General features: G+C 33.2%; 2 protein-coding genes across 2 annotated transcripts in view; one reads left to right on the top strand and one right to left on the bottom strand.

The window, feature by feature from the left end:
• The window catches only part of LOC133202716 (regulator of G-protein signaling 12-like), a 281826-nt gene that overhangs the window by 83701 nt on the left and 184032 nt on the right, over positions 1 to 14093 (top strand). The window lies entirely within an intron of this gene.
• Positions 3475 to 9752, bottom strand: LOC133202504 (uncharacterized). Its single transcript, XM_061338344.1, has 6 exons — positions 9251 to 9752; positions 7663 to 7914; positions 6575 to 7153; positions 6320 to 6423; positions 3893 to 5117; positions 3475 to 3794 (listed from the first exon to the last, which is right to left on the bottom strand). The coding sequence occupies exons 1-6, from the start codon at positions 9750 to 9752 to the stop codon at positions 3475 to 3477; spliced, it is 2982 nt and encodes a 993-aa protein (XP_061194328.1).

The raw sequence follows: 14093 nt of genomic DNA on the forward strand, positions 1-14093 counted from the left end.
ATTAAAAATGCATGAATTCTTTTTAAAGTTCTTCTCTGCAGTTAGTTATTTAGCCTGTATATTTAACAGACAAACTAAGGGGTTCTATTTATTATATAAATAAAATGTCTACATTCTGTAGAAATCTTCTCTTCCGCTGCTTGGTATATTTAGCAGATAAACTAGTTCATGGTTATGATGATCAAGGGTCTCTCTTCCAAAATTGTGAAATTCAAGGCCCCTGGGTCAAAGAACTTTCGACTAAGACCAAAAACGTAAGTTGATGTAAAATTTTGCAAAATTAATGATTCTGTTTAAAATTGCTAGCGTAAAAATATTTTACTACATTCCTTTTAAAAAGATTAAAACCATTTTCAATATGATGTAAATTAAAAAGTTATAAGCAGAATTAAATTTTGTAAGTTCTTTTGTAAAACAGGCCCCTGGTGTTATGTTAGGGTTTTATTGATTAGTATTATAGTTAGCAAATTTTAACAAATTTATAGAAGGGAAATATAAATTGTGAATTTAATGATGTCTACATTCCTGGGGCCTGAAGGATGGGCTACTACAATACAAATTAAGGTAATCTTCAAATATCTTAATTCTCCTATACTACTGGATATAAAGCAATCAAACTGTTGGCATGAATTTACCAGGTACATGTCCGTCATTTTTGACATTATATTTATGACGTCACGGTAGAAGAAAAATAATGTTTCATGCTTTGAAGTCTGCATATCCTTCTGGCTTAGAAAATAATTCAAGATTCCTCCCATCAAAATCTGATTTTTTTTTGGGGGGGGGGGGGGATTACTGACCATCAAACAAAACATTGGCCATATTATTTAAGTTCACCGTAAAATAGCTTAACTTGCTATAATATTTTTATGAATTTGGCATATAGGCCTAAATCAGTTATATATATAACAATCCACGAAAATTAATTATTTCACAACACATACATGTAATATTATATAAATACTGCATGTAGTTGAATGTAACATTGAAAATTTTCACCCCAAGAAAACCATTGTCAACCGAGGCGCAGTTTTATACGTCTATATAAATATTGCATGTAGTTGAGTGTAACATTGAAAATTTTCACCCCAAGAAAACCATTGACAACCGAGGAGCAGCCGAGGTTGACAATGGTTTTCGAGGGGTGAAAATTTTCAATGTTACACTCAACTACATGCAATATTTATTATATTATACTGAATGTTTTATACAAATAAATATAACAGTGAACCGTGCGCGCATAAATATTGCGCAGTCACTATTTTTTGGAATATCGCCCGTCGTCAAGCAATGTTGACTGTTGTTACGCTGGAGGGCGTGGCTTCATTATTCAGCGGGTAATAGCGTTTTTTAACAAATGTTTCTCGACGAATCAGATTCACTAATAAATTGCCAGTATATAAAATATATAGGGATATTTTATACTTTCATGTAAATTAGTTGAATCTGATTCGTCCAGAGAAACATTTGTTAAAAAACGCTATTACCGCTGAATAATGAAGCCACGCCCTCCAGCATAGCAACAGTCAACATTGCTTGACGACGGGTGATATTCCAAAAAATATTGACTGCGCAGAATTGATGCGCGCAAGGTTCTCTGTAATATGTAATTGTTACATTAAAGTTTTAGAATGTGTGAAATATTTGTATAAAACTGCGCCTCGGTTGACAATTGTTTTCTTGGGGTGAAAATTTTCAATGTTACATTCAACTACATGCAGTATTTATATAACATTTTATATACTGGCAATTTATTTATTTATAATATTATTTATAATATTTATTATATGTAAATTCACTGACAATAGTTTAACTCTGTTAAGTACGAAGAAACAAAATAAGATTGTTTGAAAAAGAAAAACTGTCATTTATTTACATTATAAATGACGACATAAAGAACAGAAAAACAAAAACAAATATCATGAAAATAAACATGTTGCAAAATCAGAAAAACAGTAAGATATAATCAATTTTGTTTCAATGGGTATGAAAGGTTGGGTATAAAAATTCGCAAACACCACAATTCTACATATGTTAAATATGCTAAGATAATAAAACATAAAACTATGCCATGTCAGATGTTCAAAATGAATTATATTTTAAGGTTGTAAATTAAATATTTAAATTATGCAAATCATTTCACTCTTTAACCTGATTAACAATAAATCTAACTACTATTTGATATATTTTTATTCAAAACATGTTTTATAAATGTGAAAAAAACATTAGCTGCATAACTGTAGCTCCCTGGTTGAGAAAATTCGGACTGACAAACCAGAGAGCTACAGATCAAAGCATAAAAACCTTCGAATTACGGCGACGCTCGCTTTGGGTATTATTTCTTGTATTATGCGTTTCCCCACTTAAAGGATGATATTATTTAATTAACCATAGTTTACTTGTATTTACTTTAGGGATCAGTCGTTTATCGAAGCAAAATGGTAAACTCAATGATATTTTAAAAATCTTAAGACCCCATTGTAACTGGTTTGGTAAAAACCATTTAACGAAAAAGTTTAGGCATTGAATTGTAAAATTTTGGACTTAACCAACGTGTCATAATACGGAGCCTCTGCACAGCCGTCCGTGTTTTGACACGTTGAATGTCTAAAATGTTACAATTCAATGCTTATATATACATTATATACAGTTAAATAAAAAAACCATTACATTAAGCTTTTTGACCTCTCCGTCCGTGATATTGTGTTATGAATGCCGAAGCTTTCAGCACACTTTATAAGGAAAAAAAACACATATGAAATGTAAATATTTATATAAATGACTATTTTAACATTAGTAAATGTAAACGACTTAGCTTAATTAATGCCCTGTTAACTAATCAACAAGACAGAATCATGTGAAATCTGCTATAAAAAAATTCTGCCTTTGTCTTTTCATATTGTACTTCAGAGCAATGCCCACAAGAATTCTCATTATTGTTCATTGTGCACTATTTTTAGCGTTTTCGTTCCAATCTGAAATTGAAAATGAAAATATAGATAACTTGATTGTTATTAGAATTATAACAAAAAAGGAAGTTTAAATAAAGCATGACACAAACCTTCCTCAGTATTACAGAAAAACCAAGTGACTCCAAAGCATAAATAAAAGAATCTAGCGAACTCTCATCCTTTCTCTCAAGCAAGGTTAAAAGTCGTGTCGCTTGCTCTCCCCTCTTGTCTAAAAGCATAATATTTTTATACTCCTCTTCAGAAATAGCTCCTTCTTCTAACAAAATATCTGTCAATTCCATTGGTTCAAGTTCAGATATCAACAAATTGCGATTTTCATGAAATGCAGATAGATCCAGCTTGTGTTTTGTTTTTGGGTGTCCTACAACCAATATAATACATGTATAGGATAATAAATACGTGTGTGTTATATAGCTACTACAAATTATTTTCTAAAAAAGCAACGATTTTCTCTTTTCTTCTTAGCATTATTGACAAATAACGTGAGAAAATTCAATATTATTTAAAAACTTCTAATGGGATTCTCGAGCAGAATGGTCACAAATCTTACGTATATACCTTCTTGAGAAAGACACCTATCGCACATTTTCCTTATGACCGTGATACCAACATATGGTTTCATGGACATAACTAATTTTGAACAGCTTTCATTTCCACTGATAAGAACGTCTGAAAGAAATATAAGTCTGGCTTTTTTGTCAGTTTTGTATTCATTTTCTTGAAAGACTTCCTTTACAAGTTGCTGGAATTCTTCTTTACTTAAAGCAGATACATGACTGGATATTTGGCTGAAGTTTTTCCGCAATACTTTAGATCCATAAACTGCAAAACAAAGATTTTTTTCATGATTTAAATGATAAGCATTGCATTGTATTGTAACTTTGTTGGGCTATAATACACTGTATATGAAAACAGTTTACCTTTTAATCTGTTCTTCCAAATTTTGAAAATATCAGTGACTGGGATTTGGTGAGATCTTTGCACTGGACAAAGATAGCAGGACATATCCTCTGCTCCGAGAATGTCTGTTTCTTCTATAAACGAAGTGTCTACACTTCCAAATGAGTCTGTTTTACATTTGTATCCAACCGTATAGGATGCACTGTACGTAAATGTTGTGGCAAGCCTCTGCAGATTTTGTTCTATATGGTGCCTGATGTATGTTGTAATATCAAAATCCAAATTGTTATGATCACCTTCCTTGAAAAGAATTTGAACTTGTATTATGTTGTTGTGTACTCCTATTAGGACTCTTTGATTTTCGTATGCAAAAAGACAAACGTTTCTGTAAATGCATTTTCCTTGTTTTCCTTCTTCGTCGCATAATATTTTCCATCCTTTTGATCCAAGGCAAGCAGCAATTAAGCGATGAAAGTAAAAGTTAGATAGAAAGTCAAATTTGAAACAAAGTGTTGGAGTACACCTATAATCCTTTATAACTTCCGGATTGAAGACCTTTCTGTTTGCACATGGAATAAAGTACCAAAACTTTGATTTGCAATCTCCTGATGATATTTTAGCTATCAACCCGAGCCTCTCCATATATAAAAGTATTGTGTTTTTGTATTCTAAACAGTCCTCGGCTTTATGCCTCCAAATTTCCTCTAACAGATCATCACCCATTTCACCAGTTTCGTAGAAGATTTCCCATTCTCTAACATATGTATACTCTGTTCCTGTTTGCTTTTTATCCATTATGATGTGTTTGAATGCGTTCACGAACCATTGAGTATCAAGTATTACATAGTCACGAAGGCCCGCAGCATTGAAATATAAAATGATTCCGATTTCATGGAAAAATCTTAGCATATCTTGAAATTCTTGTTCACACATTTTCATTTCTTCAGGCAATCCGTCGTTGATCTGTTTCAATAATTTTGTTTCTATTATCTTAGACTTCGAGAATTTGTTTTTCAACTCATATTCAAACAGAACCCAAGATGATGGCACTAATTCACCCCAATGATTTTGCTTTTGAACAAGCTGGCTGATACATTGTTTTATTTCATCTGTTTCTGCTCTATAATCAGTGGAAAATCTGGTTGGAAACCCTACTGTAAATTGTCTATTTGGATCCAAATGCTCTTTCATCTTTATTCCTTTCTCATCGAGTTTCCAAACACTTTTAAAGAAGTCTTCTCTTTCCTAAAAATATAATTATACCTCCTAATTTTTTGTAGTTAGGCATCTTAGCTGGAAAGCAATTTTTTGTGTGTGCTATTTTTGCCCAATTTTTGTTTCAAAACTTAACAAGTATTTTTGTTGTTGTCCTCAATAAATATGTTTATTCATGAAACTCAATTTAAACAAAATGTAAATCCCATTAACAAAATAAAGCAAGATGCTTTACATTCTATCTTGGAATGAGGATGTACACGTAGTTCCTAATCCTACATGTTGTAGAAAAGTATTACACAGGATTTTCCATAGTTCCTGAGATAGGCATCACGCCTACTGAGAATTGAGAATTAATTATGTTTGATATATTTCGACAAATAATGCTACCAAATGTTATTCTGCATAAAATGTGTAATATATGCACGTAATCTTTTTATCTCTTTATTTATAATGAAAGAAGATATTCAATGTTTTGTAGTTGGATATGGAATTTATTTCATGGGGCAGGGTTTTTTTTTTTTATATCTTCACGAGTACGAAGCACGAGAGTAAATATTTTTAAAAATATCTTGTTTCACGAGTAAAATAAATTCCATATCCAACTACAAAACATTGAATTTTCTGTTTATTACATTTATTTTTGATTTTCCCTTTGCCTCTCTTTGTCGTAGGCTGTGACGTCATTCATAGTTGAGCGGTTGAGACGTCATAGCGTAGCAATTTTGTGTGATTGAAAAGATTGTGACATGGATTTTAGCAAGATATTTGCGAAGAAATTGGCAGTTTTAGTCTCTATCAAGATGGTTTAGTTACTATCTCATCTTATTATAGGCCAGGAATTTATTTTTTACTTACTTTGATATCCTTTCACACGGAGAAAATACAGCGTATCATTTTGGTATCCTTTCACACTGTGAGAGAATATCATTTTTATTCAATAAATAAATCACAGTATTTTACTTTTGAAAATGTAATTAAGCGTTTTATTTCTAAATGGTGGAGGACTGGGATTGAGATTGGTGGTAAGGGAGTGCAGAACATATTTATTATACTGGTATACGGCCATCTAGTAAACAAATTACTTTAAACATCCTAGAAGAGCCGGAAAATCATAAAGATTATTGTCCAAGTATGTCTTTTTCTAATTATGCGTTAAGACAAAGGGATCTATCTCTATACACAGGCAACCAACCTGTACAGCAGATTTGAGTATTAATGCACACATGTACCTGTTGACTTTTATTCTCCGCGTGTGTGGCAACAAGAATTACTGGAACTGGTTGTTTGGGGTTGCTGTATGTATGCAAAGACTTCATCCAAAACACAAAATAATCTGGAACCGAAATTTCATAAATGCTCATATTTTATGAAGAACACGTCTTCATTTTGTACCATCCTTTAAACATTTCAAGAATTTAACCTCAGAAATTGTTAACTACAAATGAATGAATGAAAAAATAATGTGAATTTCCTCATGAAAGTACCTTCATAAGTCCAATTTTCAAACATTGTACCCTCTTGATCATTCACACTTTCATCTACAGGCTCTTGAAGATCTTTGGACATATCTACGACAAGAAGATAGAATGCCCTTGGACTAAGGTAAATCTGATGACAGGCATAATAAACACACTGTCCCGCAAAATCTAGGAAAGTAACAAGCTTTTTGGAATGAAAGGAAGCAGAATGCAGCATTTTTGCAATGAAAGTGCTTTCGTTTGCATCCATCTCCTTCGAGTTCTTTGATTCACTAAGGACAGTTTCCATATTTTCTGTAAAGGATATTGTTCGGGTTGCTGCAGTGGGTGATTGATTATTTACAAGACTAATTCTTGTTAAGTCTGGGGAAGAGTTATTGTCCTTTCCTTTCTCTTCTGAGGATAGTGGATGATTTTCAGTTGTTTTTGTTTCTTCAGATATTTTAATTAGATTCTCATCACTTGTTTCACTTTCATCATTACTTGATTCCTCTGACTGAGTTTCATCAACGGAGGTCTGATGCATGTATGCTTTGTTGTCCTCAGGGCATAAATGAAAGTATGTGTCAACTTTTTGCCTGTTAACTAGAGGTAACATATACATGTAGACCGTGTATAATTTTGAAAAGGTATAATAATGATGTTTAAAACTAATAGTGATTGAGTTATGTTACAAATGTCTTTAAGGAACAAATGTGTCACCTACGGGTATTCCATGATATCATCCGAAAATATACTTGACATATATTGAGGACAAGGGGAATAAATTTTGTTTTGAAAAAAAATCACTATCTTAAGTTTCTCTCTAAAATCCATCAGAAACAATGTTTAACAAAAGCTTAAAAATAATTTGTTCGGTATTGATAAATAGATGGATCCCAACACATTCAACTACAGCTAAACATTTCGACGATTTTGATCTCCATGTGATGGTCTTATCTAATTGAATTCATAAAGCTTTTTCTGTGAAAGTGTGACTCCTCTCAAACCGACAGAATTCAGACAAAAGTGATCCCTAAGCTACGCAGTCAAGAGAAAAAGATTTTTTTTTTAGCATTTTAATGTATAGTTCAAGACTGAAATACTGGTGAAACCTGTCAATTCGTTATCCTCTAAGACAAATACATCTCTGTGAACGTCCACCCCTATTGTTGTTTTGGTTTCTTTTTTAACCTTTTTGAGCCCCTTATTTTGCAATCGATTTAATAATGTAGTCTTTCCAGCACCAGCACAGCCAACAATCATTCCTCTTGCATGGAAAATTCTTTCCTTTCCTTTCTTTAGATAATCAATGTAGCGACGGATTTTTTGTTCTCCCCCTTCCAATATTTCTCCAGGAATATTTACTGAAAAAAATACAGTACAACCTGTTACGTTAAATGTAAAAATAAAGTTTTTATATGTTCAAATAAACACAAATGACAGGAAAAACACGTATACTTTGAAGAATCCACGGTTTTCGCAGGAGAGGGACTTCATATAGCTTTTTATAACAAGCAAATTTAAAGAATTGTGATCCCCCCACTTTCAGTAGTTGTGATGCAATTATTCAGGGAACATTGTAACTGTTTCTTGTCTGTATGTAACGTATTGTCTATCCATCATACCAAAAATATTTAAATTATTTAATTAATAAAAGTTACGACCAAGATTGAAATTTTTAAAAACTGCATCAAACTTTTAGGTTAAGGTCATGAGGTCAAATATAATAAAACAATCCGAAAGGTCACAAGTAATGCTCATGTGAAAAAATTCGAAAGCCTCGTATCTTCGAGAGCAGCATTTACGACCAAAGGTAACACTTTAAATAAGTAGGTCAAACTTCTAGGTCAAGATCATAAAGTCAAAAATTATGTTTTTTCTGAAAGGTACACAGGTAATGTACATGTAAAATACGAAAGCCTTATCTTTTCAAAATTTATCACTAATGTTAAAATTTTTGAAAAATAGATCAAACTTCAAGGTCAAGGTCATCGGGTCAAAAATCATAGTGCATTTGGAAAGGTCTTGTCACATGAAATTACCTTTAAAACATAAAAGCGCTATTTTTTCTCAATCAAACGTGATAAACATTGTTAAAAAAAATTGAAAAGTACTGTAGGTTTAACCTCAAGGTCAAGGTCACGAGGTCAAAAACTATAGTACACTTGGAAAGATTTTGTCATAGTAATATACAAGTGAAATATGAAAGCCCTGGCTTTTCTCATTCAAAAGTAATCCCCCAATGTTAAAACTTTTGAAAGTAGTCAACCTTCAAAGTTACGGGGTCAAAAATCAAAGTATATTTGGAAAGGTCTTGTCATAGGTAATGTTTAAGTGAAATATAAAAGCCCTATCTTTTCTCTTTTAAAAGTTATGATCAAAGTAAAAGTTTTTGTGACAGATAGACAGATGAGTTTTACTATCTCTCGCTTTCGCGAAAGCAGGGGACAAATATCCAACACAAAACTTAACATGCAAATCTAACAAAAAAACAAGCATATGCATTAAAAGTATATTGAAAGAAAAGAAAATAGAGATAAACCAAATTGGTCTGTTATATTTGTATGCATTGGAAGAAAGGAGGGTGGGACAACAATTCCTTCTAGCCTAGAATGAGTCAGTTTAATAACACAGAAAATCCAAGAGGATTCATATCACATTAGCCCCTCTCTAGATCCTCCTGAGTAAAAAAATACTTACACTTCCTGGAAACAAAACCATGTATATTGGGATCATTGATGGTGGGACTGTTAAATATATCGTCCATCAACTTGCAAATCATTTCTTCTGTGAGGTTCCGTGGTAACAAGACACATCTCTCATCTGCGTTTCTGTCGTAAGTGTTGGATCTACAATATTTCTTTATCACATCGTTTGAGAAGTTTCGAATGCAGAACTTCAGAGAGTTGTAAATTTCTAAATGTTTTCTTTCGGCAAATTTGAAAAAAGTTCTAAAAACTTCAGATTCTGCATCATTAGATGCAAATTGAATCGTATCTGCAGGGCTATAAAAAATAATGAACTTTTTCAATTTGTCCTTTCGTAATTCACTCAAAATATCCTCCGTGGTTGTGTTTGGTGCAGATTCCAATTGTAAGTGATTTCGAATTAGGTTCATACTCTTTTTCCATTCCTCCGACGCTAAATCGATTTGTTTCAGTGGTTGATTTTTCAACAGCATAGAGAATAAGTATGTAACCATTTCTTCTGTTGCGCTCTCTAGATCTCCTAGAAATTATAGTAAATTATTTGCGTTTGGAAAACAAAGTTACATCATAGTTGCTTAATTGTTAGTTGTTAAAGTGAATATATCAAATTTACCCTCTCAATTTTAATAAATGAAAAAAAATATGTGGCAATATTGTTTTTATGCTTACCTGTCAAGGGAGTTACCCAGTTTATGTTACTTTCGTCATCACTCCCAATCAAAGGAACAGTTTCTTCTTCTTCTGTAAGTTAAAGATCTAGGGTAACGACATTGAACAGTGTCGTATTTGATGATTCATTATTTTGAAATTCATCAATATTTTGTCAAATATGAGATTTATTCTTCATAAAATGATATAATCTTGTTGCTGTTGTCTGATCTTGTTCTAACGAACTTTGAACAAACATTGAATGTAAACTAGAAGACGATTTTCGTTGATTTTGAAAAAAAGAACACTTTTAGCACACCTGAGCCGAAGGCTCACGTGAGCTTTTCTGACCAAAATTTGTCCGTTGTCTGTTGTCGTTGTTGGCGTCGTCATCGCGAACGTTTTACAATTTCACCTTCTTCTCCATAACCCCTGAGCCATTTCAACCAAACTTGGAACAGTATATCCTTTGGTAAATGGGACTGAACTTTGTTCAAATGAAGGGCCACTCCCTCTTGCAAGGGGAGATAATTAAGAATTCGTGAAAATTTGGTGGCATCTTTTGAAAAACCTTCTACTGAAGAACAGCTGGGCAAGAAAAGATTAAATTATATGAGACCTTAATTACACACTGCAGATTGAAATTCGTTCATATCATAACCCCGGATGTAGGGCGGGCCACAACAGGGGAGGGGGTCAAAGTTTTACATAGTAACATATAGGAAAAATCTTTGAAAAATCTTCTTCTCAAGAATAGCAAAGCCATTATTAGTCATATTAATGTTCATGTAGAAGCATCCTCAGGTAGTGTAGATTCAAGTTTATTCATGACCCCTGGGAGTATGTTGGGGCCACAATGGGGGATCAAAGTTTTACATAGTAATATATAGGAAAAAAATCTTCACTAATGTTCTTCTCAAAAACAGCAAAGCCATGTTTAGTCATATTGATATGAAGGCATCTTCAGGACGTGTACACGTATATTCAAGTTTATTCAAATCATGATCCCCAGGGGTACCACAACAGTGGGTCAGATATTTACACAGGAATATATAGGAAATATCTTTTTAAAAATCTTCTTCTCAAGAACAGCGTAGCCATTATTAGTCATATTTATATAAATATCCTTCGGTAATTTCTATTCAAGTTTGTTCAAATTTTGACCCTCGAGGGTGGAGCAGGGCTACAACAGGGGATAAAAGTTTTACATAGTAATATGTTGGAAAAAATTTCTGTTCAAGATCAGCAAATCTATGATTAGTCGTATTAATACAGAAGTATCCTCAGGTAGTGTAGAAAAAGATTGTTCAAATCATGACCCTTGGGGGTAGGGTGGGGCCACAACAAGGGATCAAAGTTAAACATAGGAATATATAGGAAATATCTTTAAAAATCTTCTTCTCAAAAACAGCAAACTCACGATCAGTCATATTTACATGGAATCATCCTCAGATAGTGTAGATTGAAGTTAGTTCAAATCATGACCCCTGGGTGTAGGTTGCATGTGACAGAAATGGGGGTTCAAAGTTTTACCCAGGAATATATACGAGAATGTCTTTAAAAATCTTTTTCGCAGGAACAGCAAAGCCATGATTAGTCATATTTAGAAGGAAACAGTAGACCATGACCCCCAGGAGTACGGTAGGGCCACAATTGGCTTTTACAAATTTTTACATAGGAATACATAGGGAAAATCTTTAAATAATTTCCTTCTCAAGAAGCAGAGCTACTATTGTTAGGCCATTATTTACACACTGAATTGTCGACGGATTTTTCCGTTATTTCCCGATCAGGACAAGGAGCACACGGCTGGTGTGACCGGTCGGCAGGGGATGCTCACTCCTCCATGGCACCTGATCCCACCTCTGATGTCTTAGAGGTCCGTGTTTGCTCTGCTCCTATTTTGTAATGTTTAATGGACTTTTGAGCTCGAATACTGTTCGTTATCTCCACATATTTCATCAGTCATAATTATATGGAAGCATCCTTAGGTACTGTAAAAGTTTAATTGTTCAGATCATGACCCCGAGGTAGGATGGGCCCATAGAAAGTGAAAGTTTTACATAAGAATATGTAGGAAAAAGAATCTGCTGATGAAGAACAAAAGGGCTATATTTTCACAGGCGAGCGTTGTGACCACTGGGCCTCTTGTTCAATATACTTGGGATAATGTAGACCTACATAGTCAAGTGAAAAAACTTTGCAACGACCTCTATCATGCATGATTCTTTTCAGATATTTTCCATTGGAAGGACAATTCAAAAATACGCAGAGATATGCCTTTTGCTAAGTTTGATCGCAACTGAGAATAAAGTTATGAATACGACACCAAAAAAAAAAAATATCTGAAAACAGGACAGACATTGTATTTTCTTTGATCAGGAAAGCTCAGTTTGCCCAAAGAAATCAGACGTTTAACCATTTTACCGTTAACTAGCAATGTGCAATAAACAAATAAATTATAGTGAATGCTAGTAACCTTTGTTTAATTTTTTTCTTTTCAGTTTGGAAAACGTGATAATCAAAAGCAGTATCAACAGAGGAAGACAAATTCCTAGTGTAGCTCCGATCGTTATCACTGGAAAGTTGTATGAAGAATCCCCTGGGGATAAAGTTGTGTTGAAAAACGTTGATGAGTTGCTTAATTGTTCACTAGGGGTTGTTGTTTGGGTGGATCTTAAAAAGAAAAGAGAGGTAAAATACGATCGACATTATGCTTACCCAGTTTATTAACAAAATTCTGAAAAATAACCATGAACTCCACAAAAACAATTACATGCGGCATAAATAATATTCAATACTTTTCCGTTTATGCATTGACTACAATTATAGATACATTAATTATCATTTCTATTAGTTCATAACTAAGTTTACGTTGTTAGAAACCAGTGATATTTGTTTATTCTGCAATGGTATCAAGTCCAGTTATTTCTTTTGTTTTCCGTTCTGATGTTGATGATGAGATGTATATAAATATACCTATTCTGACAGGATGGTTCTACTCTGAAACAGTTTTGTTCTGTATCGATGTCTAAGCATTCCGGATCTATAAAAACAGTGAAAATATTATCATCAAAAGAAAGAGTAAATCTACCTAGAGCATGATAAAGAATAGTATATATTTTTGACGGAAAATCCACTGTGGTACTTATTTGTCTTCATGGGTAGATTTGTACTCTTATTACTGAACTTATTTTGCTCTTGTAAAAAGAAAGTCTGCAAAATGCGTACTTTAAAGGGTAATGCACCTGGCATCATCTTCTTTTTCATTTTACAAATGCCATTAAGTGGCACATACAATTTCATAAGCTTTTTAAAACAAAATAGTTTCAAAATAGGACTTCTACAATTCAAAAGAAATACATTTAAATATTTCGTCGCTGAAGTAGGACACGTTTGGACATCCAGCTGGGAAATGCGTACAGCTTTCATGATTCAAAGTACCAGTTCCTGCCAGTTCCGCACAGAATCCTTTAAAAAGATGAAAAATGCGGTTGTTTTGCAGAAGCTACTTGTATATTGATAAATAAAAAGTCCTGAATCAGATCAATTAAGTACCTTCTACAATTCTTGGCCGGACTAGATCATAGCAGAATTCAAGAAGAGTCGTCTTTTCCTGGTTCGGAATACATAAATATCTTTGCTTCAGTGTTTGATCATGAGAACATTTTAAACGCTTAGCTGATGTTCTCCATTCTTCTTCTGTTTTTGGACAAGATTTTACTGGATTTACGGGATACCGATATTTTGATTCCTTAATGATAATGTATAACAATGTTTGACAATGTAAGAGACCGGCAAAATTTTAATGTAAAAAAGTAAATTATCTCTCAGTACAAATATCTCTATAAAGTATTTCCTTAAAATAATGACTATAGAACCTGGTATGGGATTTGGGGCATATCAATTATCATATTTTTTCTAATGCTGGGCAATCACTGAGAAAATTTATGTAAAAATGTATGTTTTACTGACACAAATCTCGGACTATTAGCACAGTATTGATAATCAGCTGGCCCAAAACCGGGGGGAGGGGAGGGTTACGCGATTTGCTTGAGCTTTACGTGAGCTTTGTGTGATCGGGTGATTGAATGTCCTACTTTGAGAAAGAAGACATACACTTAACTTCTTATCTAATTTTGAGACTGTTGTAACCATGACGTTACAAAATATATTTATACATCCTT

Source organism: Saccostrea echinata, unplaced genomic scaffold (assembly GCF_033153115.1).
Source record: "Saccostrea echinata isolate AGI-Se365-2 ecotype Australia unplaced genomic scaffold, CSIRO_AGI_Sech_v1 ptg000047l, whole genome shotgun sequence".
Lineage (NCBI taxonomy): Eukaryota > Metazoa > Mollusca > Bivalvia > Ostreida > Ostreidae > Saccostrea > Saccostrea echinata.